This window comes from Rhopilema esculentum, chromosome 16 (assembly GCF_057945365.1).
Source record: "Rhopilema esculentum isolate cy_ngs chromosome 16, ASM5794536v1, whole genome shotgun sequence".
Taxonomy (NCBI): Eukaryota; Metazoa; Cnidaria; class Scyphozoa; order Rhizostomeae; family Rhizostomatidae; genus Rhopilema; species Rhopilema esculentum.
The window spans coordinates 12,131,581-12,159,160 of NC_142830.1; the positions used below are offsets into that span (position 1 = coordinate 12,131,581).

At 36.7% G+C, this 27,580-nt stretch overlaps 4 protein-coding genes across 7 annotated transcripts; 2 read left to right on the forward strand and 2 right to left on the reverse strand.

Moving 5' to 3' along the window:
• Positions 1–49: 49 nt before the first annotated feature.
• On the forward strand, positions 50–5,182 carry LOC135682360 (kelch-like protein 17). Of its 2 annotated transcripts, none has more exons than XM_065197225.2 (3): positions 50–1,525; positions 1,732–1,919; positions 3,575–5,182. In XM_065197225.2, the coding sequence occupies exons 1-3, from the start codon at positions 198–200 to the stop codon at positions 3,853–3,855; spliced, it is 1,797 nt and encodes a 598-aa protein (XP_065053297.1). In that variant the 5' UTR covers positions 50–197; the 3' UTR covers positions 3,856–5,182. The 2 variants fall into 2 exon arrangements, with proteins under 2 accessions (XP_065053297.1, XP_088969165.1); XM_089113039.1 differs by lacking the exon at positions 3,575–5,182 and adding an exon at positions 2,989–3,551 and having other exon boundaries at positions 184–1,525.
• A 1,557-nt stretch (positions 5,183–6,739) lies between these two features.
• Positions 6,740–12,703, forward strand: LOC135682370 (abl interactor 2). Its single transcript, XM_065197237.2, has 5 exons — positions 6,740–7,086; positions 8,965–9,127; positions 9,458–10,042; positions 10,642–10,833; positions 12,382–12,703. Exons 1-5 carry the CDS (start codon positions 6,793–6,795, stop codon positions 12,543–12,545), a joined length of 1,398 nt encoding a protein of 465 aa, XP_065053309.2. The 5' UTR covers positions 6,740–6,792; the 3' UTR covers positions 12,546–12,703.
• Positions 12,704–12,946: 243 nt separating this feature from the next.
• LOC135682359 (uncharacterized) lies at positions 12,947–20,883 on the reverse strand. 3 transcript variants are annotated; one of them, XM_065197222.2, is made up of 9 exons: positions 20,028–20,883; positions 19,560–19,601; positions 18,188–19,011; positions 16,336–16,452; positions 15,868–15,941; positions 15,125–15,251; positions 14,457–14,572; positions 13,587–14,235; positions 12,947–13,310 (listed from the first exon to the last, which is right to left on the reverse strand). In XM_065197222.2, exons 1-9 carry the CDS (start codon positions 20,060–20,062, stop codon positions 13,273–13,275), a joined length of 2,022 nt encoding a protein of 673 aa, XP_065053294.1. In that variant the 5' UTR covers positions 20,063–20,883; the 3' UTR covers positions 12,947–13,272. The 3 variants fall into 3 exon arrangements, with proteins under 3 accessions (XP_065053294.1, XP_065053295.1, XP_065053296.1); XM_065197223.2 differs by lacking the exon at positions 19,560–19,601 and having other exon boundaries at positions 20,028–20,882; XM_065197224.2 differs by lacking the exon at positions 16,336–16,452 and having other exon boundaries at positions 20,028–20,882.
• Positions 20,884–22,891: 2,008 nt separating this feature from the next.
• On the reverse strand, positions 22,892–26,462 carry LOC135682362 (uncharacterized). The gene is made up of 2 exons (XM_065197228.2): positions 25,326–26,462; positions 22,892–24,774 (listed from the first exon to the last, which is right to left on the reverse strand). The coding sequence occupies exons 1-2, from the start codon at positions 26,284–26,286 to the stop codon at positions 24,119–24,121; spliced, it is 1,617 nt and encodes a 538-aa protein (XP_065053300.2). The 5' UTR covers positions 26,287–26,462; the 3' UTR covers positions 22,892–24,118.
• Between the last annotated feature and the right edge of the window lie 1,118 nt (positions 26,463–27,580).

Genomic DNA, 27,580 nt, shown 5'->3' on the forward strand with positions numbered 1-27,580 from the left:
CGCTGTGAAATACGGAATCATTATCAAAACGAGTCTTATTCATAATGTCATCCAGATTGTTTTTATTTTTGCGTATGAATGAACAATTTGTCGTAGACGCCTCTCAGGAGAACGAAATGTTGATAAAAACAACAGAAAATATGATGGAAGCTACAAGAAAAAATTGCAGCTTGATAAATTATTAGTTGGATATCAACATGGACAATCGTGAACTTTTTAGGGAGAGTCACAGTGGAGCATTCGATGCCGAAGAACAGATTGTCAAGGATGAAGGAGGCAACGATACAACTCCCCGTCGGAAAAATGAACCAGCCTTTCTGCCGACTTACTTCACTGGTTCTTTCGAAAACATGAACAGAATGAGAAGAGATGAAAAATTGTGTGACATTACAATCGTGGTTGGTTCTACAAGAATACCAGCTCATAGAATTGTACTTGCCTCTGCCAGTGCATATTTCGAGGCAATGTTTACGGCAGGAATGGTTGAGAGTAGAGAAAATACCATAGAATTACATGATATCGATGCAACCTCAGTTGAATCCATTATTGACTTTATATATACGTCACAAATTGAAATATCCGAGGACAATGTGCAAACTTTGCTTCCAGCCTCAACTATTATACAAGTCGAGCCGGTTAAGGAAGCTTGCTGCAAATTTCTTAGTGCCCAACTCTCCCCGTGTAACTGTCTTGGAATATTGGTTTTTGCTGACATGCATGGTTGCGTAGATCTATTATCAATAGCTAAAAGCTATGCACTGGTCAACTTTGTAGAAATTTCAAGAACTGAGGAATTTTTACATATCACTCCTAAACGATTAATAGAGCTTATTTCAGATGATAACCTCTATTCGCATGATGAGTCACAAGTATATCTAGCAGTGATGAGCTGGATAAGGTTTGATTTGGCAAACAGGCAACAAAATCTTACAGACCTTCTTACTTTAGTTAAACTGCCTCTGCTTAGCAGAGATTTCTTGATGTTTTCAGTTGAACCAGATGAGTTGGTAAGATCCAATCCAAACTGCAAAGATCTCATAATAGACGCAATGAAGTACCATTTGTTGCCAGAAATGAGACCATACCTGCACAACAGTCGTGTGAAACCACGAAAAAATGCTGGGATGTCTCCATTGATCTTGTCTATTGGAGGAGGCAGCTTGTTTGCAATTCATTGTGAATGTGAATGCTTTGATGCAGCTAAAAACAAGTGGTTTATGATTGCCCCTATGTCATCAAGACGTGCAAGACTTGGAGTTGGTTCTGCTTTTGGGATGGTTTATGCTGTGGGTGGCTTTGATGGTTCCCAGGACCTTGCTAGTGTTGAGATGTATAACCCAAAAAGCAACAAATGGGTCTCCTCAGCTCCAATGGGAACAAGGCGGAGCTCTCTTGGAGTGGATGTTTTGCATAATTTACTGTATGCTGTTGGTGGTTATGATGGTGCTTCTTGTCTTTGCAGTGTTGAGAGATTTGATCCTCTTCTTCAACAGTGGACTTCAGTGGCACCTATGGCCTTTCGGCGGTAAGTTTAGTAATTTGGCTTTCCTATCTGTGGCTAACTTATATTTAAAGAAATTTAGATAATCAAAAGAGGTTTATTTTAACAGAAGCAGGTATATGGATGCTTTGTATTGCAGTAGCCATTGATATAAAGTTTTTTATAGATAATTTTTAAGAGAATTTGTTCCATCCAAAGATAAGAAGTCTGTTAGTTTCTTCTTGCTCCAGGAGATATGTTGCTGTTAGAGTTGTTGGAGAATATTTAATTGCATCTGGAGGCTATGACGGGAACAGTCATCTTAGTTCAGTTGAGCTTTATGACCCTATAACTAATGTATGGACACTTAAAAGCCCAATGAGAAACCAAAGAAGCAATGCATCTTCAGCAGTTCTCAATGGCTACTTTTATGTAATTGGTAGGTGTTAAATGTTTGATTCTTTCTTATAAACTTTGCTTTTAATACCCTATTGTAATGCAAAGAATGTAATTCAGGTTTAAGAGATGCTTTGTTCTTGGCAGCTCTAAGGGCTTTTGCTAGCTATTGTGCTCATAGGGGTGCACTGGTCACATCATGTGGGTGAGCCACCCTTTATTTTCTGAAAAGATTTAAAATTTTTGCTATGAAGCACCCCTAGACACCTAGAGAGAGACAAAGACACCTCCATGCCCCAATGTAGCAATGGCTCTACATTTTGATGTTTTTTATATAAAAAGTAGTTTGCTAAATTATTTTGATAGGCTTGAATTTTTAATAAGAAATAGGCTTCGAAAAATTTTTCAAAGGAAAGCATAACTTGTGAAATGCCAGATTAAAGTAAAAATATAATTTATTCATTCTTAAATCTGTCAAATTGCTATTCAGGTAATGTCTTGGTAAGGCTCATTTTCGCAAAATTTTGAAAATTTGTAGGGGCTATATTTTGTCAAATAAGTTGGCAGTAAGTAATCATGATTTGCTATTACCATATGTATCTATATGTTTTTTCTAACATTAGTTAGGGATATCTTAGAGTCCCCTTATATTTATAGGAATGTTCCTTCAACATACAGTTCTTAATTAACTTATCACAAGGGCAACTACTAGAGACCTGCTTTAATAAGTGGTATAGCTACACTTGTCTGTTGCTTGTATCTGATGGGGATTAACATGATGCTGTGGTGATACCTAAATTTCTCTAATCAGAAATACTGCAAGAACTTATTTTGTGTATGGTATTTGTGAACATACTCAACACAGCGAAATTTAATCAAAGCTGAATAAATTTGAACATTCTCGGGGAAAGATTTCGTAAAGTTATTTTGAATGTTTAAGCTTTGTATTCTGTGAGCCACCAGATTTCTATTTAGGCATACTATGGGAGTTTTTATTGTAATAACTTAAGCAATAAACTGTATATTTTTTTCTGACTTAATGCTAGATATTACTAAGCTTTCACACAAGCTACATCCAAAAGGGTTCATCAATGACTGTTCCCGTCTCTTAGGTAGGGTACTCAACTATCCTAGTCAGCAGGAAAGTGCCAAACAAGAAAATTATACATGCCCTTTCAAAGGAAACATAGAAACGAAAATTGACAAGACCCCAAAAAATAATAGTATGTAATAAAGTTATTACTGCGACTGCTAGTACCACAAGCTAGGTGCTACTTTTCAGCCAAATATTATTTTGGAATATATTTCATCTCTTGGTGTCTGAAATTATTGTGTCAGGTTTTATTGATGTTTTTAAAGCTAATATTTATTTGATATATTTGAATTGCGGCACAATGTTCTTACCCAACTTTGCCTCCCTCCCAGGGGCTCCGACGAAAGTTGGAAAGTGGAGGAGGGGGTGGGCCATTGGTAACTTAAAGACCCATAACAAAATATTTTGCAAGAAAGCTCAATTTCTTGCAAATAAGTGAGTGGACCATGCCCCCCTGCCCTCCTCCCCCTTCGTTGGAGGCCCTGTAACCCCCTCTGCAGCCCTATCGTCATCTAAAATTATAGGTATACCTTCATGGTGTTTGTCTATAATATATCATTTTAATTGGCATGAATCCATGAAATATTCAGCTGTGTTGGTTTTAGGTGGCAGTGACGGGTCGTCGTGTCTGGACACTGTCGAGCGTTATGATATTCAAGAGGATATATGGATCCATATGACATCCATGATAAATATTCGAAGCTCGCATGCAGCTGTTGCCATGGATAACTATATTTATGTCATAGGAGGCAATGATGGTAGCTCAAGCTTGAAAAGTGTTGAGAAATTCGATTCAAATGAAAATACATGGACCAGGATGTTGCCGATGAGTACAAGAAGAAGCAATCTGGGTGGGGTTGTTGCCTGGGTACTTCCTAGGGTATGAAAACAAATGAAAGCTGTGACTCCCAGGCACGCCGGACGAGTCCGGGAGGTTTGGTTGACTGTAGTTTGGAGGGGCCCCCACTTGTTCGCTAAAATAATAGTTGCAAACTACAAGAACCCCTTTCCTCCCCCCCCCCCACTTTTCTATAGCTCCCCCACGCTAAACTGTGCTCTGGCGTCCCTGAATCTTCTAATACAGGGTGTAGCTTAATCCTTCTGCACGCTTTATCCTGTCTGAAATGCAAAAAAATTGCCAAAATTTAGCTTGGTCACAAAGCCTACAAAAGTCATAGTATACTACGCTGAAATTTCGAAAATTTCTGTAGCAACTCCCCCTCCTCTCGAAATAATATTGAATGCCAATTTATTCATATTGAAACAAATTGCAGAATGGCAGTTTTAGACCTTAGAATTTATTCATATTTTTAGTTCTGTCAGATGGTTTAATAAAAAGCTTGAAACAATGTTTAATGCTAATTTATTCATATTGAAACAAATTGCAGAATGGCAGTTTTTGACCTTAGAATTTATTCATATTTGTAGTTCTGTCGAATGGTTTGAATAAAAAACTTTTCAACCAACATTGTTTAGTGTTGCAAGGACTTTTAGAAGGGATTGCATGCCAAGTTATAGTTATATTGTGAAGAAACGTCTACCGTCTGTTACCAAGAAAGTTGTGATTTTAAATGATGACCAACAAATGGCATATTGAAAGACCTGATTATCATTATTATTTTCACTAGGGTATAAACACCTCTACTCTCATAAAAAAACATGTACGGATCTGCTGCTATGAATTATGCAGGAAAAAGTTACTAAATTCGAAGAAACATTTGGTAAATTTTCAAATGATGCCTGTTCCCCTTCAAAACATGTTTTATCGAGAATGTACTTTGTAAGTGGAAACATCATCTCCTGATTGATAACAATTTCAGAAAATCTAAACAGCTTCGAGAGTATAGTAAAAAGGTGGGATAACTCTACCTATCTTGGGCTTCGCAATTCCTTTCCCCTGTTCTTTATCCTTTGACTCTTTGAGGCTCTGGCACCCAAGGTAAACTATACCCTACCTGTAAATGCAACGTTTGTAAATATGAATATACGATGTAGATGTAGATTTTGTCCGTGTTGTTTATTATATCTAACTGGCTAATGTATTTATGTATTCATTGCATTAACTATATATTAATTTATCTATTAGCAGATCCAATTTATATTTGTTCTTTGTAAATATGTATAGCTAGAATTTAATCTAATTAAACAAGCTAACAAAAGAAGCAAGCTGTCGTAGTATAAATGATATGTTGTAAACAAAATAAATTGCAAAAGAGCATCTGATAACATTAGAAGTGTCTGAAGGGAACTCGTGCAACCACTTTCTTTCCCAGCGTAAATTATTGCGGGGTTGGCTGCTAAAACCAAAGGTGTTTTGGGATCTGGTACACGCTATTTTTTGGCTTTGAGCGTATCTCCCAAAGCAAATCATCCTTAGAATTAATAGATTGTAGATATTGATCTATCTTTTGCTAGTTTTTTTTATTTCAGTGTACCGAAACAGAAGCGTTCTTGAAGATTTAGAAGCCATTACTGCCGTGGAATGCCACTGTAATAAGGAAGCCCAGATGAATGTGCAAACAACCTCAGTTTTGAATCTGTTAAAAAAATGACAAGCATACAATACACCAATTCGACTTACGACCTCGTTTTGGAAATTTCTCCAAACTTAATTATACGATTTTTTTAAGCTCAGATTTGGTTTTATCGTCATAATTTTAGGCGTGATACCATTTTTCATATTGTTTGAGCTTGTATTTTAGATTTAACCGAGAAATGAAGTTTGAAAACTTGTGAGGGATTTGACCGCAAAAATCGTTCCGGGGGAAACTTTACCCCCCTAGTCGCCAATCACGGTCAAATCCTTTATAAAATTTTTATCTTTTTTTCGTCATAAAATCAATATCGTGAGCAATATAATCACGAAAATTTCCAAGTAGACTAAAATTATTGCTCGTAATCCGAATCTGAGGTCAAAAATTTTGTACAAAATAATGTGAAGAATTTTTCAAAATGAATTGGTCGAATTGGTGTATTACAAATAGCATATAGTATCTCCTGGATGATACATGTCAGAGCAGCGTCAGAGAAATGTGGTCCTTTTATCCTTATGCAAGGACAGGCTTATCAGTGATCTGCTTTTTTGTTTTGTTTTACGACTGTTCATCTGTGTCGAAGGGTGTGTCATTCTTTTCAAAACGAGTAAGGGATTTTTATATCAATAGGATTTAAATAGATTTTGAAGAATCTTTCTCGAAAACAAAAGTATTTTTGGCAACAGCATTCGAGATTTTCATGTTGTGATCTGCCCCTTGATGTGTGTAGCAAGCAAAAAGTAGAGTTGAGTTTTGGTTTATGCCATACTAATAATTGCAAGTTGCTGCTTTGCACATTACTTGTAATATCAACCTCCGCTCTCAGTGGCGGAAATTCAGGCTTTGATTTTTTTTTCGGGGGGGGGGGCTGCTCAGGATATTACCGTAATACCCCCGGCGTAATACCGAGTTTTCAAAATGTAAATTACCAAATACATTGCAGTTTGAATTTTAATCAATCTCATTTTAGTTTCGAGTAAATTCTGGAAAAATCGTCAAGATTCAAGCACAAGGAACAAATACAAATTGAATCTGCTAATAGATAAATTAAAATATAGTTAATGAAATAAATACATAAATAGATGAATTTACATAATTAAATAAAGAAAAATTTACAAAACAACGTTAGAATAACCCCTGAAAGGGTCCCGCCAAAAAATCACCTATTTTCATCAAAATGTTCTGTCATGACATTTAGCGTCATGCCATTCTCTTGGATACTATTTACATCGAGAACTTGGCTCTGGCTAGAGTAGCTGTAATAAGGAAGGAGAAACACCGCCTTGAAAATGGCTGAAGATTCCCTCTTGAATTCCTTGATTGAAAAAGAAATTCCAGACGGCCTTCAAGCACTTGTTGATAGCCATAGGAACCTAGCAGAACTTGCAGCATACTGCAAAGAAAATTATCGACAAAACTCGAACAAACAGGCTGCCTTAAATGAAACCAAACAATATGCCTCACAGTCGCTTGCCAGTGTGGCCTACCAAGTACACTCGCTCGCCGTGAACATGTTGCAAATGATGGACCAACAAATGATTCAGTTGAACAAGATGGATTCAGGCATCAGTGGAATTTCCTTGGTATGTAGGAATATGCCTCCTCCAAAACAGAAATTCAACTTCTTCATAATATGGTTTTATTTGTTTTCCTTAAAATTGAGAGTTGCAGTAAGAAAGGCACATTTGACTAGCTAGAACCAAGCCTTCTAAGCTTTTGTGTGGTATAACGAGAGCAGAAGAAGTTAACGTTTGTTATAGGGTAATGCAAATTGATATGGTCTAGAAAAAAGAGGATGTCTGTAACACGTCTTTAGTCTTTTGGCCATCCTCAGCTCTACTCAAGTCAAAACAGTTTTTTGTAAACTGTTGAATAGGCAACTCATGTAAAATCATCAGAGTTCAGTTGATTTCTTTTTAAAATCCAAGCATCCAAACCTTTATAATAAATTCCACATAATGAAAACATTTTATGATAAAACAAGCAAGGCTTTATTCACCGTTCCGGGTTCATATAATAGATTCTGTATCTCCCTATCTCCAGACCTTCTCAAAAATGGACTTCAGATTTAAAATCATTGTTTTGAAATTAGTTTATGCTGAGAACTTCATACTGTTTGGACTGTTCAGTCTCAAATTACTTTGTTTTGAATATTAATCAATATTTCTACAGAATTTGCTGCTGTATTGAAAAATTTCACTACAGCAACAAATTCCATTGAAATGTATAAGACAAGCTAAAATTTGAAAATTCGGATAATTTGCTGCCTGATGGCGCAAACAACATGAAATTTTTGACACATAGACTAATTTTTACATGAAGATTCCAATTATATGATCCATTTTTGGCAAATACAAAGATAAAGAATTGCCTGGAACAGAAAATAGCTAATTGTAAAGAACCAAGAGGATTTGCTAATAAAATTTCTTAAGGAGCTCTCTCAAAAGATAAAGTTACGGAAGAGAGAGCATCCATTTAGTAAATACATACCTTTGAATTAAGTGATTCTGCCCAGCACTATAAAGCTACCAAAGGACCAAAAGAACAAAAACAATCACCACACAACCTCCGCTCCCTCTGAAAAAGAGTGAAGATCACACAACAGCAGCAATAACATCCATCTCCATGGTTGTTGCCACCCTCATACAAAGCAGACCAAACAGTCCAATAAAGGTTCAAAGTTATTTGCACCAGCAGATTTAGAATAAATTGCTGTATATACCTGAGAAGTTAACATCAAAATGGAGACTGATCTGTTGAAATATAGTATAGTGTTTATTCTGAGAATCTGGTTATTGTTGGGAATTCATCACTATTAAGACTTAAAGAGAAAGATGTGTTCTTGGCAGAATCTCTTGAGATATATATATCTAAATAAAGGAAGGAAGGAAGAAAATCGAGGAAGCAATGAAAGGTACACCAGTGGCTAGCAGTGGTAATAATGGTAAAAGAAAGGAATGCTGTGAAAAAGGCACGAAAGTACCTTAGAAAAAGAAAAACAGTCATTCACTTAATTATTTAACCAACTACTTACGGGGCTGCATTTAGTGAGGGCTGTATTAATAGCCCCCTCTCTATTAACTGTCAACCTGAATAGACAGCCCCCCCCCCAATATGACTATAATTCCAACAGCACTGCTTACTAAACCAATTTTTTACTCATATTATTTCACTTTATTACCAGTTGATCAAATCATAAAAAATTTTTGTAATGATATCTTGTTGATTAATCTTCCATTTCTGAGGTATTTATTTTCATGTCATGAGGTATTTACTTTCAGTCATGCTCACAACTGCTATCTTGCTTGCAAGAAATTTTGAGTGTGAAATGCCCAGTGTATATTATTTTTCATCATTAATAATATGATCATTAATTGTGTCCGTATTTATGTTTAGTATATACTTTGCATGATATAAAAGTATTATTTGAATTTAAGGTTCATTATCTGTGAATTTTGTAGACTGTAGATATTCATAAAGAAAAAGTTGCAAGGAGAGAAATTGGTGCACTGACTGCAAATAAAAATGTGACAAGAGGGCATAAGATTGTAGCACCTGCTCAACAAGAGAAGCCAAGGAGGTACAAAAGGGAAGAAATTGACTATGCTGCCCTTGATGACATAGGTATGATTTTTATAGTAGTTCTCAAAATTGTAGAATTGATATATAACTTTGTAGCCACATTGCTGGTACCATGACCGTTTGCACACTGGTTTCACATGATAACTATTTATTGGAAGCAGCTGAAGAATCTTTCTGAAACATTTATAAGTATATGCATCTGAGGACATTTTGCTTTTGGAATTAGTAAAATGATAGTTATGAATAAATTAGGATATTGCCCAGAAATTCTACTTTAAAGCTCAGTTTGAAGGTTCTCAATTATTTGCTTGATAAAAAGAATTAATGCTTCAGAATCAATGACAATTTAAATAAGCTAATTGTTGCTTGTAGGTCATGGAGTTCGGACAGTCCCAAGGAAGAGCATTAGCACTCGAAGGCCTTCTGCTTCATCCACTGGTTCAGGAACCATCAGGGGATCCTTTTCTGGGTCTGAGGGCTTCCATTCGAGCTCATCCTCAATTAATGAGAAGCCAACAAAGGGATCAGCATTACCTCCACCAGTTAAGCCCCCTGTAAAACCCTTCCCTAACCAAGCCACAACTCCTTCACCCCCAGTGCCACCAACCTATCAAGATGCAACTGGAGGAAGCATGCCTCCGCCCCCTCCACCACCCTACGGTTCTGGCTCTGCCCCTCCACCTCCATTTAATGCTGCACCACCCCCTCCACCTCTACCTCAAAGCCAATCAGTAGCAGGAATGCCTCCTCCACCCCCTCCAATGATGGGAGGTGCACCACCTCCCCCACCACCACCAGCACCTCCAATAGCTGGTGCACCAAATGTGCCTGCCCCACCTCCTCCACCACCAACTGCCATGTCAGTCATGCCACCACCACCACCACCTTTCCCTGGAGGTGGTATGCCAGCTCCTCCTCCACCATCGATGCTGGGTCATAGCAACAGTCAGATGGATGGTAGGTGCTCTAGTGCTCAAGTATTAAAGTATTTATCTTAATTATGAAATGTGTCAGAGAATAATTTAATCTACACAGATTTCTCGTTTAACAAAGTTGTTTGTTTTCTATCCTTGGCATTTCTTGAAGCAGATTGTCTCTTAACAGGCTGAACTTAAAACACCAGTTGGGTTCAGGCAGAGTGAATTTGCTCATTCAAAAGTATATACCAAAGAAGTAAAATTGTTTGATTTTACCCCCATTAAGCTGCCCCCTAATTTTTTTCCATTTTTGGCTCTAACAGTTGGGATTTCTATTATTTTTTTATATTTCAACATCTCTTTGATTAACCTTTCTTATTATATCAGCAAGTTATGTTGTCAACAAGAATAATCAATTTAAGTTGACTTTTTCTGATTTTCAGAAAGATAAAAAATGAAAAATGATATCAACACTAAATCTATTGAACAAAATCATCAAACTTGATAAATGTATAAGTAGCAGTTTTCTTTACAAGTAGGTTCAAAGCTGTTACTATTTGATGAGTTTTTATAGGATGGGCTAAAAATTTGCATGTTGAGTAGGCATTGTTCTCTAATTTTTGTCTTTTTTCATTTGAGATTCATTTCCCAACCCACCCCCACCCCCTCCTCCACCAGCACTAATGGGAGAATTTGGTAGTGCGCAAGATTTGCCACCTCCGCCACCAATGATTGATGACACATATGATGTACCCCCGTCTCACAACACTGCTGCATATGAACCCCCAGGATATGTGGCTGGACATACAATAATACCAAAATTATACAGAGGTTAGTTCAATACTGGTATTTAATTTTCAAAATATTGTGCAATTAGCTGTGAAACAATTATGTATTAATTAATTATGTAATAATGAAATAATTATTTACAATTTAACTTGATACCAACATAAACAAATGTGTTTGTTGTTCATTGTCTCAAAATTCATATGTATGTTTTGTTAATATATGAAAAGGGCAGCATCGCTATTTATTTTATGGCCTTTTGGAAGAGACATTAGCTGGTGGCAAAACTGTATAAAACGAGGAGACCAATAGCCTGTTGTTATAAAAAGTGAAAGTTTTCTGGGGCTGGGGGTGAATTACCTCAAATGTTAAGAATGTTAAGAAAAGGCCATGGTTTGTTTCTGCTCAACAGGTTCATTTCTCCAATTTTACAGAATATTTATTTATATGTGCTTGTTATAGTAGAAAAAAAGTTTATATTTCTCGTTCAGAAGCATAATCTTTACAGTTATTTGTAGAAGATAATTGAAAAAAGAGCAGATATATTTCTATTTGCTTTCACAAGTATAATAGTTTATTAGGGAAGCCATTTTCTTTTTTGCATTGCATTGTGAATATACTCTGATAAAATCTTGCTTTTTTATTTATGTTTATCATTAAATATTTAATATTGATATTTTTTGTGCAGTATGTTAGGAACGGGGGGAGGGCTTCGGCCAATTATAATATTTTTTGCTAAATACTCCGAAAACCTAGGTTGCTGCTCCATGTTGACAAAAAACTGTTCTTTACTACCGATATATGCAAGACATAGTGCAGCAAGGTAGTATATATAGAAAGAAGTTAACTGCAAGTGAAAGCAGGTCAAATTAAATCTTACTGTGTATCTTTTAAAATAAATCCTTTGTACCCCCTGCTCCACGAATATCTTATACTTTAGGCTGCTTGATCTTATAAGGTAACGAGCGCATGTTAAAGGTAAAATAGCTTGGCTTATAACGTGTAATATATTGATTTTGAAGTCGAGGTTCAAAAATTTTCTCGATGAAAAATCGAAATTTGTGTTTTCTTGCCTTAAACTTTGGAATACGTCAAGGATTGATCATGGTTTTTATTAATGTTTTGTCAGATTAGCCATTTGATTGCAAGGCCTACCTAGCCCGAAGTTCCTTTCTTGGCGACCCCGCCAAAGCGTGGTCTTGTGCAGTCGGACACCCCTGCAACCAATCCGTGTTACAGGTTTTGTACCATGAACTATTCGGAATATGATTATTAAGAATGGATCTTTTGACAATCCAAAATAATTTCCATATCAAATTTTTAGTCTTTCTCGGTTAGTCCATTTTCTGCCAGACGGCGAGCCCGACATGTTTACCAACTGCCTCCTGCGTTTTTGGGAGCTTCGCACCCACTGCAGCTCTATTTGGATATGGCTATTCAGCTTTTCGGGGTGCTGGGGCATAAAAAAGATGGGGTCCATGATGACGTCATCAAAACTGCGATTGTTATCGTTTTTGTTATGAACTTTGTTTTAACAATTTGAAGCCCCTTCAGTTTGGGATGTTGATCTTAAAATTTCTCAATCTTTTGCAGTTCGAGCATTGTATGAATACGTAAAAGACAAAGATGACGAGCTGGATTTAGGTGAAAATGATATAATATGGGTTACGAAAGAGAATGATGATGGATGGCTCGAAGGGACATCAGACGACGGCCGCAGGGGACTTTTCCCAGGGAATTATGTTGTGCGTATTTAAATGCGGATAAGTGAATGCTGCATGAATCTGATAAGAACGATCAAGTGCATGGCGGTATCAAATTTTCCTCATGATTATTAATCAGTACTCAATTTAATCAGTTCACTTCGGAATGTTTGTATGTATTTTTCTAATGATGATATCTGCTAGCTTTATAATGTATTTGTATTTTCTTCAAGATGTTTAAGAGATTTCTTATGACAATGGATTTAACCAGCCCCCCCCCCCCCCACCTGCTCTCACTCGTTTCCTAGCACCTGACAAAGTCACGTTTTTGCTGTCTTTGAAGTTTCGGTTTCGAGAAGTCGCTGTCCTTGTGGCTCTGTATGCTTTGAAATGTTCATGCTCTCTTGAAATGCTGTATACGAGGAATAGTGATAGAAATCACTAGTGACAAACACTTCTGTTTGCAATGATATATGTTACTATGTAAAAATACAAGTTCAACCGCTCGCAAAAAATCTCTAACAAATCCAAAGTAAACATCATTTAAAATTTTATGCTTATAGTTACAATATATTTCTTTGGTCCCATTTAAATTTGTATTCGCTAAAAATAGTGATTAGTCTCTTGAAACGTTCACTATTATTCTAACTTTTTTATACGTCTTGAATTCAAGAAAAGAGCAGTGCAGAACCGATCTGTGTTTCTATAATCCACGATGTTACACTCGCCTTTGAATCCTTGATATTTCCTCCATTTGAAATAAAGTGTTGCTATCTGGAGGTCACCTCACTGGAACAAAGTGAAACACTGGTTGGGGTCCTACGAAATATAAGATCATTGTTAAGCTGCAAGAATAAATATATCCTTTCTTAATTCTTCGTTGTTATTTTTCTCCACTCAGGCTTAACTAAACTAGTGCCAACTGCCTGTATTTTCAAAGTTAATCTGTTGTATGAAATTTCCTATAGTCTTTGTAAGACATATTTCAGGATAATCTGTTGCTTTAAAACCCTATTTGGATATGATTTACTTTTGTCAAATTAGACTGCAATTGCTGACTAAATATAATTTCTTAAGCCTAAGTTTTTGTGTTACCTGCAGACTTTGGAGATCCAGGAATAAATGTATTCGCCTGTGTGAACTGATACAATTGTCGGATGGGCGTGGTCGGCTGCGATTCGCCATTTTTCGGCGTTCCAGGTCGTGACCTTGATTTTGACCTCGATCTGGTACCAGTAGGGCTACTGGCACGTGAACTGCAATTTGATCGCAAGTTTGTAGGACTTTGAGCTCTGGAAGAGCAAGGTGAACCATTCCGTGATCTGCATTTTTTGTCATACAGTATTGATGAAGTTGCTGGATGTTTGTAGTGCAAAACTGGGGTTGTGGGGATTGATCGAATGCTTGGTGATCGACTCAGGGTTGTCTGTCGACTCGGGCTGGTTGGCCGAAGAGTAGTCTTCTGTAAAGGAAGACTTGGTGTTGGAGGTCGGTTTCTGACTTTGCTACGCCCCCTTGTTGGACTGACACTCGATGTTCTACTGGATCCTACCGCGGAGCTACTTCTGCTGCTCGTTCGACCACGCGGACCTTGTTTGCCATTCGCCTTCAAATGATGATCTTGGCGGGAAAGTCTTCGCGCTATTTCTTGGAATTCTTTAGGCAAGTGACTGTACATTTCAACACCGTGTGTGTCTGTTTTTGACTCGGCATTTTTACGGAAGCTCAACTTTTGCTGGAACACCTTCACAGAAAAGTTATATTTTTTGTTATTCTCGTGCTATAATGAGTTTCAGCTCAGGTAGTATTTGTATTTAAAATAGTTAATATTTTCATACTTCATCATAGCTAAGTTCTTTCCCAGATACGAGGTATGCATAAGCTCATTCCCTGTGCTCACAATGGTGTAATCTAACGACTACCGAGGAGGATCGTTGAATCTTCAAACCAACTATAAGAACTTACTTTAGACTGCCCTCCTCCTGGGGTATGACCAACGTTCTCCATAGAGCCGACTTTTGGTTTGGCAGTTTTCCGAAACTCTGTCTTTATATTCTCAATCTTTGGACGACCAAAGTACACTATAGAATTGGAAAGTAAAACATTATTTGTTTCTGAGAATTCTCGATCCTATAAATATACAAATGAAGAAACTCTTCGACGCTGCACCATTAATTCAGATTACCCCTTGCTAGGTGGTACGATGCCCCCAGCTTGCCTAGGATTATGTAAAGACGTGGAGACATCATCAGCAGAAAAGGTAATTTTCTTAAAGAACTGGAAGTTGCTTTAAGTTACCTGCGTCATTCTGCAGACGATGTATAGTTCAACGATGTAGAGTAACTTCAGGAGACAAATCTTAAGCAGCGCTTTAAAAAGGGTTCGCTAAAAGTGACTATATTGTGTTCTGTTGCATCTTACACTATGTACAGCCTCTCTGTAGGATGCCATACGATCTGGTAAACCCTTTTATAGTACTGCTTCGTGGTGCGACCCTTGTTATCTTTCTCAAAAAACTGTTTAGATTTGTTCAAGACTCGTACGTTCTTTACTCCTACGTACGCGCTTGTACATAATGAAGTCTTGTTTGAAAGTGGAAGCAATTCCCTGGTGTTTTGAAAAGTAGCACTTACTCGGTTTGTAACTGGGTTCCGTCGATTTTGATCGCCCGTTTGTTGAACTGGTAGTGGTCCTCTTTCCCTGGGACGATGACCTTCCCGATGGTGATGAAGGTCTCCGTGGCGATATAGAAGATGTCCGCTAAAAGCAAAGAAAATGATTTCACGAACACATTTTCTTGACGCAGTCAATAATCAAGGCCTGAGAAGGTACAGAATGCTGCACTTCATCAGTTTATACTACAGGTGCTGACAAATTCGTCATAGAACCTGTTGACTTCTTTTAGTTTGAAGCCATCTAATCTTTTCAAAGCAACTCCCTAAAATTCTTGCAGTTAAGGTAGGATTAAACTAGCCTGATAATCAGATTTTACAACTAGCCTGCGTCCGAGTTCACAAATACATATGTGGAGTGGGGCTCAGGCTAGTTTCATCATGATTCTCTCTGGTCGCGCCGACTGTTGTTCTGGGCATGCGTGAGGCTTTACTTCCACTTTAGCTTAGTAGTTCAACGTCAGCTGATTCCTTTATTTTTTGGCCAAAGTCATACAAACTTAAGAGGTAATTGGCTTTGAGATTTCATTAACTTTAACAAAAAATAACTTATCATATTTTATATATCAAATTTTAGACTTTACTAAGGTATGAGAAACCCTAATTACACATCCATTTAAATCATAATTTTGAATGGTCTTGGCCTTTTGATCTTTGAGCATGGGAAACGGACCAGTTTTAAAACAATAGTTCACTCTTCTTACCCTTGTTTGAACCTTTGCTTGCACATGACTGTATTTTCCAGAGGATCTGCGCACAACCGGTTTTGTTGTTCGATCTGGAAAAAAATGATTCTTTAGTTACTATCACAATAGTAGATAGGAAATGATGATCGCATAAAATGATTGTGTCTATTGGTACAAGATCTACCAGTTCCAAGTTATTTATTTCTATCAATCAACCATGTCATCACGATCAATCATTATCATCATGACTTATCATCGTCATCGTGATCAATCAACGCAGTCAACATCATCATTAACATCGGCATACGTGTTGCTCCAAAGTTATCATAATCACGGCAACCATAATCACCAGTATCACCATGATCAAAACTAGTCTGTTTACATCTCGACAACTACAGCTGACCATTTGGTTTTGGGAGGCTCGACGATTGAGTTATGAAAATCAAGATTCCATATTATTCTAAAATTCGAAATGATTGTCAATACCATTGAAAAATGTAGATTGATTCGTGTCTCTTCCTTTGTCACAGTTGTAATAGCCGTCACAGCCTGAGAGTATTGGAACATCCTCTCGTTCTTGTTGCAGAAAGCGACTTAGACGCCCTGGCAAGATCAGACGATGCCATGTATATGTAACACTATTCTGTTGAATTTTTGTATCATAAAGCAATGCTAAAGAGTTTAATCACAAGCAATGAATGTGCATGTTTCTGTGTTGATGCCTCAGCTGGAGGCATCAATTGATGCATTCTGCTTCTCAAAACAATGCTCCTCAAGAGGAGTTTAAAATTTCTGTTAGAAATCGTCTAAGAAAGTCATTAAATTTCTAGAAATAAATTTCCAAATATTTTTATGGAATTTGGAAGATGTGAGCATATTGAAAAGTTATCTTCATACTAAAAATTCTTTATATAGCATTTTCGTAAGCAAATGCATGTATATGAATGCTACATTAAAGTGTGTGTAATAACTAGTGAGATGTATCTTGCAAAAATGCATCTTGCATAAATCATAAATACAAGGCTACAAAACCCTTAGGTTACGGTTATATTGATGAGAATATGAGCAAAAATCAACATCAGCCTATTGGTTAGTGTTTGGGCCTATTGTAGCAGCAGAGTTTGCAGCAACATTTAGTTGCTCCATTTCCTGCAAACTTACGCACTCTTTGGCCTATCTGCAATCTCGAAACCTCCCAAATAGAGCTCCAAATACTCTGGCGTACAGTAGTAAGAAACACTAGAATGGTTTTCCTCAAAATCCATTTTACTTTTCTAGAACTTTCCACTTATTAGGATCATCACCAACTACGCTGATCAGAACAAGCGGGTCAAGCATCAATTATTCATGAGCCTCCTGATTGGTTAATTCCAGAATCACATGGCTTCGTTTTAAAAAATCTCTTGTGCACTGTAGCATGCAGATTTTGTAACAATTGACGACATTAGAAGAGTATGATGTGACACCAACAATAGCCACGTTAAATATAGCGGCGCTTGTAACAATTGCAACAAACAATGATAAACTATCAAAATGGCGTCGCAGATTAGCAGAATAGAGACTGTAAACAAATACGATAGTTATTCTAGCTTTGATTAAAATTTCACCATGTCATTGGACTGATTCAATTCATTGGAAATGTCGAAAGTTAAAAACGTACAATGCTACGCCAAATTTGTTGATATTCTATACTACATCTCCCTCTCCAAATGTTTTTATAATGTATTGGTGTTTCGTGTTGTCCGGTATTTTGGATAGCTGTGATATTAAACTCTATAGCTAGCATAATTTTTGCAATGTCTTCCTCTTCTACCGGAAGGAGATAAACTTTTCAGTACAACACTCAAGCAACATGACTTTTCATGAACTTTTGGCAGAGATTGCACTTGCTGCAGAAAATTCGGAACACTTCTCCAAATAAGATATAAATCTAAAATGCCACTAAAATTTATCAAATTCGAACTGTGAGGTGTTCAAAGAGATCCTGATTTGAAAATGATTGTCGATTTGCAAAAGGATGGTCGTTGGGGTGTCATAAAACAGCAATAAGAACTAAGCACTGTTTTACTTTTCATAACGACTCTTTGCAAAGCCTGTTCCTTAATACGAGTGAGATGTAGGGTGAATTCTACAGATAACCTTGTTGTGATAATGGTTTATTCTTCTCTAAATAAATTCAATAAAAATTGGTTCTTTGTAAAAACTGCCTTCTTTTAAACTTATAGAAAATAAGCATAACGTTTTTTGTTATAAAAAACATAAAAGCGAAAGTTTTCTAGCAACCTCCTTTTCTTCTTGCAAAGTTGTCAATCTACAGCTAATGGTTTAATCAACTTACCTTTAGGTTTTTGTTGTCTTCCGTTTATTCTCGACAAGGGAACTGTTGGTTCTAATTTGAGAGGTGAGCTGCTGGGTGTTTTGAATGCAGTGTTACGCTCGGAGTGTTCAGGAAGAAAATCGTCCATTTCAAATTCAACGTCGTGTATAAAACTCTCGCTTTCTGTCTTATTTCCCGAATTATGTTTCGGTGAATCTAAGAAAACATCGTCTTCATATATTCCAGAATCTTGATATTTATTTGTACTTTCTGCGTCCGAGTTGTAGTCTTTCCTCTGACGTTGCCCTCCAGATCCATAACCTGAATCTTCATACAACCTCATACTACCTAGTTCTGTATTCAGGTTACTTTTGTCAGAAGAGAGCATTAAATTGACTGGTGTATTATTTCCGTAACGATGATAATCTGCCTCATCACAAGAATAAGCCAGTTCTGGCTCCGATGACTCCCGTCTTGACTGTACACCGTATTCTTGATCAAACGAGGCATCTTTCATAGCAGAAGACGTTGATGTTTGAGGAATGTGATCGAGGCTATCGTCAAGTTCTAGTGAGGTATCGTGGCTAATGTTACCGCTTTGCTGTATAATAGCGTCAATCCTCTCAGCCTCGTTTGTTTCTTCCAGTTCGAGGTCATCATCACTATCTCCGTGTGAACCGTAGACAAATCCTGCTTTTTCATCAGGATCAAAGAATATGCTCGAAGGATCGTCAATAACGAAATTTGGCTCTTCTTGTATTTTGTGTTCCCGCAGTTTCGGTAGATACGTTTTACTTTTGCGAAATAGATCGTAGTCGTAGACTATGCAGAGTTGCGTTTGGTCTCTAAAAACAACCAAACATTATGTAATTGGATTTTGGTGAAACTATTTTTGGCTTGGATTGGAGTTTTTTCTCTAGGAAATGCGCTTTTATTGCTTAATATAGTATTTTTCTTAAAATAGAGCACACAAAGCAGATCTGCAGGATGCCAGTGACACATATATGAGCTAGAGTATCGTTTGATACTGATCATTCAGGAAGAGAGTAGAGATTCAGGGAAACAGAGATCCAAAAACTGAACCCACTAAAAATACAGAACCAATCACGGTTGATCGCTTGTCACTTTGATTGTTTCTACTCAATTCTAGCGCTGCCTTTCATTCTTTCAGTAACTACCTGGAACATTTTTTATCCCAAAAACAAAACAAAGGAGCTGGTTTGAAGACGGTTTGCTTCAAGATAACAACCTCAGTTGTCTATCTGGTTACACTTGCTTGGGAAACCTTTTTTTGGATCAAAGTTTTGGTCAAATGTTTTAACTTTGATGTATAGATGTAAGCCCTTGTTGATGTATAAATTCAAAAATATAAGCTATAAACTAGAAAGCTCACCCAAGTTTTTGGTATCCCTCATGATCATGATGCAGCCAGAAACTAAAAATCAGGGCAAGGAAAGACTGAGTGGCAAAAGAGCAGAGGAAATGTTTTGAAGAGAATTCTGTTTTACCGAAAGAACCGCCATGCCGGTTATGGCCTAAAGAAGAGGGAAGGGGCCAAAGAAAACCGATTGGAATGTGCAGTTAAATGTTTATCGTCATGTCACAAATGCTTGTATTACTTATTCGAGAGCTAAAAGCAGTTTTAAAAGAACTTAGAATTCTATACAATGTAGATTAAATTTCCTAAATTGATATTTTGGCCAAACAGTAATTAGAGAATTGCAAACTTAGTTTACTGCAGAAATTTGTTTATTCATTCAGAATTAGCTTGTTCACCTTTGTTTAATAGAATTACGCTATCAAATCATGCAAATCAGCCTTAGTTAAGATTAAAAAGTAACTGCAATGAGTTGTAACTCACAATTTTCGAACACTCGGCGGAGCACAACAGAACATCGTTGGTTAAGTCACGGAAGAGTTGCTTGTTCCTTCATGCGTGAAGTCTCTCTCAGTTTAACCGTCTTGTTGAAGAACAAAAACAAAGAAATTCTGTCTACCCGACGTTTTCCTTTGCTAACTCTTTGCAGAATTTTGCAGTAAAACTTTCAAATCGTATTACTCCTTGTTTAGATTCACTATTTTGTAAAGTATGATACTCTGTTTTGGGCAGCTTGCTGTCAAGTCTTTCCCCAGAGATTGAACGTGGCACAATTGTACGGGTGACCTTTTCATTCAGATAAAATTGAATCACTGTAGCCTCGACTTTCGCAGGTGCAGCGTTTGAAGTAGATGTGCAGGTAGAGCCACAGATCACATCCATGTTTGTTGATTTGGGAAGCCAGATCAAAAATCGGAAGATCAGTAGCTGTATGCAAACACTTTTGCCATTTCTTTCAATTTAAGGTTGATTTGCTCATTTAAAATACCTAATTAAATTGCTTCGCGTATGCTAGTGAGACATTATGCGATTCATGACTTCATTGGCCACAGGAGTTGCTTCTCTGAGATATCTTGGTCTAATTTGTGACTTTTTTACCACTGATTTGCATTCTGCAGAACCTACTTCACCTTCCTATTACTTTCCTAAAAGCTGTTTCAAACTTTAGTGGAATATGAAACTATTGCTAAAAATCAAAGAGGCATTGATTGTTTCTAAGTGAATTTCCAAGAAAAAGAGAATCAAAAATAAGTTTCCACAAGGCTGCTCTCTAGTTCCTTTTTATCGGCAGATGCTGTTTGTTCTAATTTAACGTTATGATGAAATGTACTGACAGCAGGGCCGTAAATCTGTCATGTGAATTGGGGGGGTCAGCAGAGCGAATGAATATAAAGTATGCAGTGGGCATGGCACCACAAGGGTGTGTTATGGAAACAGTTGAGGGGCAAATTACTTTAAAAACAAAAGTCTATATTTTTGGACTTCTCAAGACTTTCTGCTCTATAGAAGGTATTTATAGATATTCCTTAGTACATTGACTTGTGTTGATAATTGGATGGATAACATTTTTCAGAGACGGCTACAAGAAATTGAACCTTGGGTGCTAAGAATCAAGTTTACTGTCGCAGGAGGACCCACCATGGTTGGGTCCGACAAGAAGAAAATTTTTGAAATTTTACCTTCTAGAAAGGCTAAAAAAGCATCCCCCAGACTAAATTTAATAAAATACTAGAATCGCTCAGGATAAAAAGTTCGGCGTTTTTCAGAAGAACACAGATTATTGTGTATTGGGTGAAATTGTGGAGGGGAAGAGTCGTGCTTAAACCTTAGTGACAGACTTTGGGGAAATATGGGACACTGTTGTATTGATTGGTAGAAATTTTCTTTTCTGAACAGAATTGTGCGTCTTCTTATTTCGAGCGCTTTCAGTAGGCCATCTTTACACACAAAAAATGAATACATTTTAATGATACAAAAAGTGATTCACTAAATAAAAGCAAATAATAGACAAATAATATAAATGTACGTAAAGAAGTTAGTAAATAGGTCAAATAAAATGACAGATTGCTCTCTTTTTATTTCATACTTTGTTTTCAAAAATAAAACGGTAGAAAACGGAAAAAACGGTAGAAAACGGTAAGTTTCTATCTTGTAAAAATTCTAAAAACCACTCTGCTTACAAAAATAACCTTAGTGGCTGAGGTTTGTTGCAATAACACAGAAAAACTTAGTTTGGTTCTAACCCGGCTACCAGGGATTTCTTTCTTTCAAGGAAAATGATGGTAATTTCTCCAAAAAATCATTTCGCTCCAGATTTTTGGGGGGGTCCAGTCCCCCCCGTCCCCCCCCCCCGGGATTTACGGCCCTGACTGACAGCTAGCTCTGTGCAGAGACTTAGAAAGAATGTAACAGATGTTGTTTTGCAAATTGCATCGCTTAATGCATGTAGTTTGTGTCTTATACTGGAGCAAAAATTCTAAGATTAGACAAAAAAGGAATAAAACGTATGAAGTTTTTCAAGATAGTTTTCCTGTAATTTTTCCTGTATAGGACAACCCGGGTCTTCCTTGGAAATCAATCATCTTGAATATATTTTTTTTCCTGTCGATTAATAAGTGGACTTCAATAAGCTGCATTGTTAAGCTTGTTTCGCGTTGCAAATCAAAATTATGGAGCGACGTTTCTATGTTACAAAGTGCTGAACCTTGAAAAAAATTCAATTATACGGCTCTTTTTGAAAGATATTTCTACTACAACTAATTTTTTTGTCTATGGATTTCAAAATGTTTCTTTTCATGATGCTAGTGCTCTTTGTAATAACTTGCTCGACAGGAAAGGTATTCTTGTACAAACGGGACAAACGCGCAACAATTTGAGGAGTAATGAATATGCCACTGATTCAGCTGTGTAAGAGATGAGCTTTCTTTTGCAAAACATTGTTCAAATTTCGGTATCAACCCTTTTAAACACTCTCCGCAATTCTAATGAACTTCTGCGATCAACTAAAAATTTTAACTGACAAAAGATATTTGTCAGGGGCATCGACAGCCTCTTTCCTAACTGTAGTCCATGTAAACGAAAAAGTAGCTGACAACTTTGATTCCCCTTGAGATAATATTGCTAGGGTTGAAGAATCCCATTTCGCTCGTAGTAACATATTCCAAAAAGTGGTTAAATTTCCTTTTCCCTGTTGAAGAAACTTTGCAAAATCAAATTTTTGATGATATCGGTAGAAAAAATTCGAGGGCCAATCTTCTCATTCAAAATCTCCTTGTCAAAATACCCTTGTTAAAAATCTTCTTTGAGAAACTTTGAAGAAACCAGAGCAGATGCCATAAAAACATTCGTTCATGTTTCGTGAGATATTTGTGAAAATTGGTGCTTATTACTTCTTCAAAATATTTACATGCTAAAATAACCAATATATTACACAAAGATCAAGGCTTGATATACAAAACTACAGACTTACATACAGACAATTTGAAAGAGTAAGTTTAAGGTGCAGGCTTACTTCAAAGTTGGCAGAATACAATGTGATTCAGTATCTTTTCTAACAAAAAAGGATATTAAATATTTCATATCTTAAATAATAATGGGTTTAATTCTGTGAGTTGGTAGACTTAAATGCATGCAAGTGAACAACTACAGGGTTCTTGGACAAATAAAATTCTAAAATTGTGATACAACAATGATAAATCTCAAGTTCTTAGTATAATAAAAGTGTTAAACCATCTTTAGTTTAAAATGTCAGCATGCCACAATGATGAAAGACAAATTTTTTCACTGCATTGCAAAAAGTAGGATTACCAAGTTACAGTAAGATCATCATGTTGATTTTCTTAAATTTACCAAATACTATTTACAAATCTCACTTTTACCCATTTAAGATCTTTTATAAAACTTTGTGCTTAGCTAAGGAGGAGTGGAATTCAAAATAAGGTTTCTGGATATAAACCAAAATTAAATTCTAATTATTCCTATAGGACTGAGCAACTGTTGGCAACTTTGATTGGACTTTGCGATGGATACATAAAAATTTTTCAAGAGAGATAAATCTATCTGAGATGTAAATATGAAAACTTTGATACATGGATTGGCTAGATATGGATGGGCACCAGTGGCCAGCTGCTTAAAACTACATGGATTTTGCAAATCTGTTGAAGTAAAGTATACAAGAAGGACATGCATTCTAAGGATGAGTTTAGTTCAAGGTAAAATGCTTTCAGTGCAAAATAGGTAATCTGTATTCCATACAAATAGTTGAAAAGGAAAACTAAAACAACAGTATATATTTACAACTTGAAATTGTGTATTCATTTGCTAATGTGGTCCATGCTTTCAAAGCAAATAAGCTATCTGTATTCTATACATAAAGTTGACAAGAAAACAAAACATCTTTTTTACAACTGGTTGCTAGCACAGCCTAGACCTGCCACTTTATTTTCACTCCTTGGCAACAGAAGGAGATGTTTCCTTGAGCTTTCAACAAAAAGCATTCATACTGCAGCGCATGTACTGGGGTAGGATAAACTGTTGGTCAAAGTCAACTTTTTGAAAATTTATCTGCCTTTATTTCAGCGAGATTTTATTTCTTCTTTATCAGAATTCTTTGGCACCAAGTAAACAGCTCCATCAACTGTGTATGTCAATGCATAATTGTCTTTAGAGTATGGTTGCCCTCTTTCATCTCTAAGGTTTTTGAAGATATGTTCATATAAAAATTCAGTCTTTCTGACAATTTCATCTCTTTCCAATTGCAATTGAAGTTTCTCATCTAATAACATTTGCTTTTCTTTTTCAAGATCACCCAATCCATTTCCGAGAGTATCAATAGCATCAATCTTGCGCTTTCTACAATTTCTGGCAGCAAGTTTGTTTTTCCCCTTGCGTCTTATATCCTTTGCGATATGCTGCTGCAATGGTTCAAGCTTGGAAACTATGTCATTAAAATCTTCAATTGTTGTTTGGATAAAATCATCTTTGGTATAAGGAAGATCAAGCCATATTTTCTTGTCATGGCTTGATTTTGATTTTCTTTTGGTACCATCATAATTGTCAAAACTAGAACTTGAACTGCTTGCATATCCACTGTAGTCATTGTCACTAGATTTGCCCCATGAATGGTCACTACTTTGTGGGGAACCAACTTCCTTTTTCACTTTTGCACCTTTCGCAAACATAGGTCCATCTCTTATGCTGTCATAACTCCTGACATTGGCTATCGGGTTTACTAAAAGAAAAAAATGGAAATCAATACAATTTATAAACATACAGAAAAGTGCTAAACATGATGTTTTAAGCTTTTTCTTTTATACTTTTAGGATCAGATTCATTGAATTCAGTTTCACATTTTCTGTTCAGCATGAAGTGTGAGGTTTTCAATATAATGCTATCATCTTTAATGGTGTTGACTGACAATGTCTGGGCTTTCTTTGTATCAACAACTGCTATTTAAGTAAAACAGAGTGTTTATAGGGGAACACTGGGTTATAAAAACAAGAAAACAACAATAATGAGATCTTGCTACAGAACAATGAGTTTTCCCCACATTAGGGACTTCTTTCATCTTAAACAACTTGAATTAAACCCCTTTCCTGTTTACCTCCCAAGAACATATTTGAATGTCTCATTCAATGTACTTATTGAATACACTTTCCTGTTTATGACCTGTTGTTGGCATAGACTTGAAAATCAATAGTTAATCACCTTATTCATTTGATTCGCAGAGAAGCGGTTGCTTTCAACTGGCAGGCCGAAAATAACAAATAAAAAAATACCCACCTTTTCCTTTTAAACTCGGAGAGCTACCCAGACTTGTCTCATCGAAGTTATGTCCTAAAACGTTGTCAATTTGGCCAATTCCAGTATTTTCAATGTCATTTCCCTGTCTGTTTATTTGTTTTTCATGATAGCTGCCTAGGGCCTTATCCAATGGTTGAGACGATAAAGTCTGGTGTCCAGGCATGAGCTTTTTCATATTACTAAAGGATGCAACATCTTTCTTTGATAGGTCAGGTGAACCTGGGCTTTCAATCGAATCCTCGAGAAACTTCGCCAGTTCATCTAAACTTTCGGATTGTCGGACAGTCACCGATTCCGAACCTTTATCCGCCCATGAACTGCTCGAATCTGCAACAGTGCCAAAGAAGAATCCATCTTGGCTAAGATTGCCAAAATCCTGGTCGACTATTTCAGGTGCTAAATCAGCATTCAAGAAAGTTTCTATATCAAAATACTGATTATTGCTCCAAGGTGCATAACCAATGGCTCCAAACAGACCGCCGTCATCGATTGGTGAAGGTGGAGAAGTCGGCCAGGAATGTGTCGAACCAGCCCTACCGGGCAGTGGGGACCCAATTCCTTCTTGGACCGTCCCAACGTTTTCAGGAACAGAAGGAGCATAATTATCGCTGTCTGATTCATAACTTTGGCCATCAGAATTTTGAGAAACGAGCGGATAGGCAAAGAAGTTGGTGATGGGTCTAACAGCCGCCCTTTGTTGTTGAGTCTCCTCCAAGTTGATAATGGTGTCAATAATAGTTTGCTCTTCCTTCAGAGTAAGCGATGGCAATTCCTGATGTGGATAAATGCTCGAGAAACTATTTCCAGTATAAGTCTGTCTTTCAAGTAAATCATCCGGGCGATGATAAGTATTGCTCGAAGACTCGTCTTTCAACGACCAGTTAGTGGCAGTCAGCGCTATGGCTGCTGCTAAAAGAATTTCAAGAAACTTTGCCTTCATGTTGGTTATGAGACTTATTTCTAACCTTTAATGGCGATCTTCAAATACACTTCAATACTTCAAAGAAGTCGATCGTTCGAGCAGCTATTTCACTTCTTTCCTTACTGTTCCTGCACCAAAACGAATCTATTTAAGAGAGTAGGCGGATGGCCTGCTTTTAAACAATAATGCCGAATGACTCAGCAAAGTTGGCACTATATGACGTCATTCTATTTATAGAAGGAAGAAAAAGAAAATTCGCAGAATGAACGAAAAAGAGGCAGCATTTTACCAAAACGAGAATCTGTTATCAATCATTGACTGAAATAGTTTATCCACCTGTTTTAAATCGAAAAGCATACTGTGGTGTCTTGCCATGAGACTTTGCGTTTAAAACCAAAATTTCGGGTATTAAACGGCAACCAAACCCTAACAAAACTATATCTTCGTCATCCGTTATATGTTTTCAAAACAAATGTACATAGCATAATGTAACACGTGACACGGCTCACTTTGGGGACCACCGAACAAAAATTTAACATATGATTTAACATTTAACATTAAACATATAATAAGTTTTCATATTTCAGCTAACCAATAACACTCACCAGTTAGCTGAAATGTTCTCGTGAATTTTAAAACGAAGATATTAAAATCACATTGCAAACGGAGAAAAAGACGTAAGAGTTTCAGCTTACACCGAAAGAAAATCGCCGAAACTGCATATAAAAAAAGACTTGGCAGAAAGGAATGGTTTAGACACACTTTTGGGATTTTTGAACACAAAGATTTGCATATTCGGGTTAGGGATTAATTGAAAACTTTTTTTTCTAGGGTGGAGCTTCTTCGAGTAGGGGTGCATACAGTGGAGGAGAGTTCGAGGATTCATTTTAAATAAAATTTTTCTTCTAGTTTTGTTGTTGTTATGCAGCTCAATAATAGTGTCGCTGAATGTTATGTCATGTATGTTTCGATGTAGCTTTTGTAGCCTATCTAGTTCTGTTAATGCTAAAACTTCGATTCCGTATAATTAGAAATGTACTTCAATTTAATTCCATTAAACAGAAAAATATCCGTGGTAAAGGGTTAATTCAAGCACATTCTAGAGAGCTATGCTTTGATCAACTTCAGGATGTCACGCCTTAAACCACGCCCAAAATGAAGATTCACAAAGAAATTGCACCTTTCAATACTGTGTATGATCATTCAAGCTTTCAAGCTGTCAAAGCTGGAGCTTCTCTCTGCATTCAGTTATGCTTTGAAAAACGCATTATAAATATTTCGTTACAACATGTTGATTTTGCAAGTTGCTTTT

What these genes read in the sequence shown, in the direction of transcription:
- LOC135682360 (XM_065197225.2), top strand. Translation starts at nt 198, where the DNA reads ATGGACAATCGTGAACTTTTTAGGGAGAGTCACAGTGGAGCATTCGAT. An exon ending in GCACCTATGGCCTTTCGGCG is followed by an intron (nt 1,526 to 1,731) that starts GTAAGTTTAGTA and finishes TTCTTGCTCCAG; the next exon opens with GAGATATGTTGCTGTTAGAG. An exon ending in TGGCTACTTTTATGTAATTG is followed by an intron (nt 1,920 to 3,574) that starts GTAGGTGTTAAA and finishes TGTTGGTTTTAG; the next exon opens with GTGGCAGTGACGGGTCGTCG.
- LOC135682370 (XM_065197237.2), top strand. Translation starts at nt 6,793, where the DNA reads ATGGCTGAAGATTCCCTCTTGAATTCCTTGATTGAAAAAGAAATTCCA. An exon ending in GCATCAGTGGAATTTCCTTG is followed by an intron (nt 7,087 to 8,964) that starts GTATGTAGGAAT and finishes TGAATTTTGTAG; the next exon opens with ACTGTAGATATTCATAAAGA. An exon ending in TAGCAACAGTCAGATGGATG is followed by an intron (nt 10,043 to 10,641) that starts GTAGGTGCTCTA and finishes TTTTCATTTGAG; the next exon opens with ATTCATTTCCCAACCCACCC.
- LOC135682359 (XM_065197222.2), bottom strand. Translation starts at nt 20,062, where the DNA reads ATGTTCTGTTGTGCTCCGCCGAGTGTTCGAAAATT. An exon ending in CAGGAGGAGGGCAGTCTAAA is followed by an intron (nt 14,236 to 14,456) that starts GTAAGTTCTTAT and finishes TTTTCTGTGAAG; the next exon opens with GTGTTCCAGCAAAAGTTGAG. An exon ending in TGGATCTCCAAAGTCTGCAG is followed by an intron (nt 13,311 to 13,586) that starts GTAACACAAAAA and finishes TATATTTCGTAG; the next exon opens with GACCCCAACCAGTGTTTCAC.
- LOC135682362 (XM_065197228.2), bottom strand. Translation starts at nt 26,286, where the DNA reads ATGAAGGCAAAGTTTCTTGAAATTCTTTTAGCAGCAGCCATAGCGCTG. An exon ending in TCCGAGTTTAAAAGGAAAAG is followed by an intron (nt 24,775 to 25,325) that starts GTGGGTATTTTT and finishes TTTTTCTTTTAG; the next exon opens with TAAACCCGATAGCCAATGTC.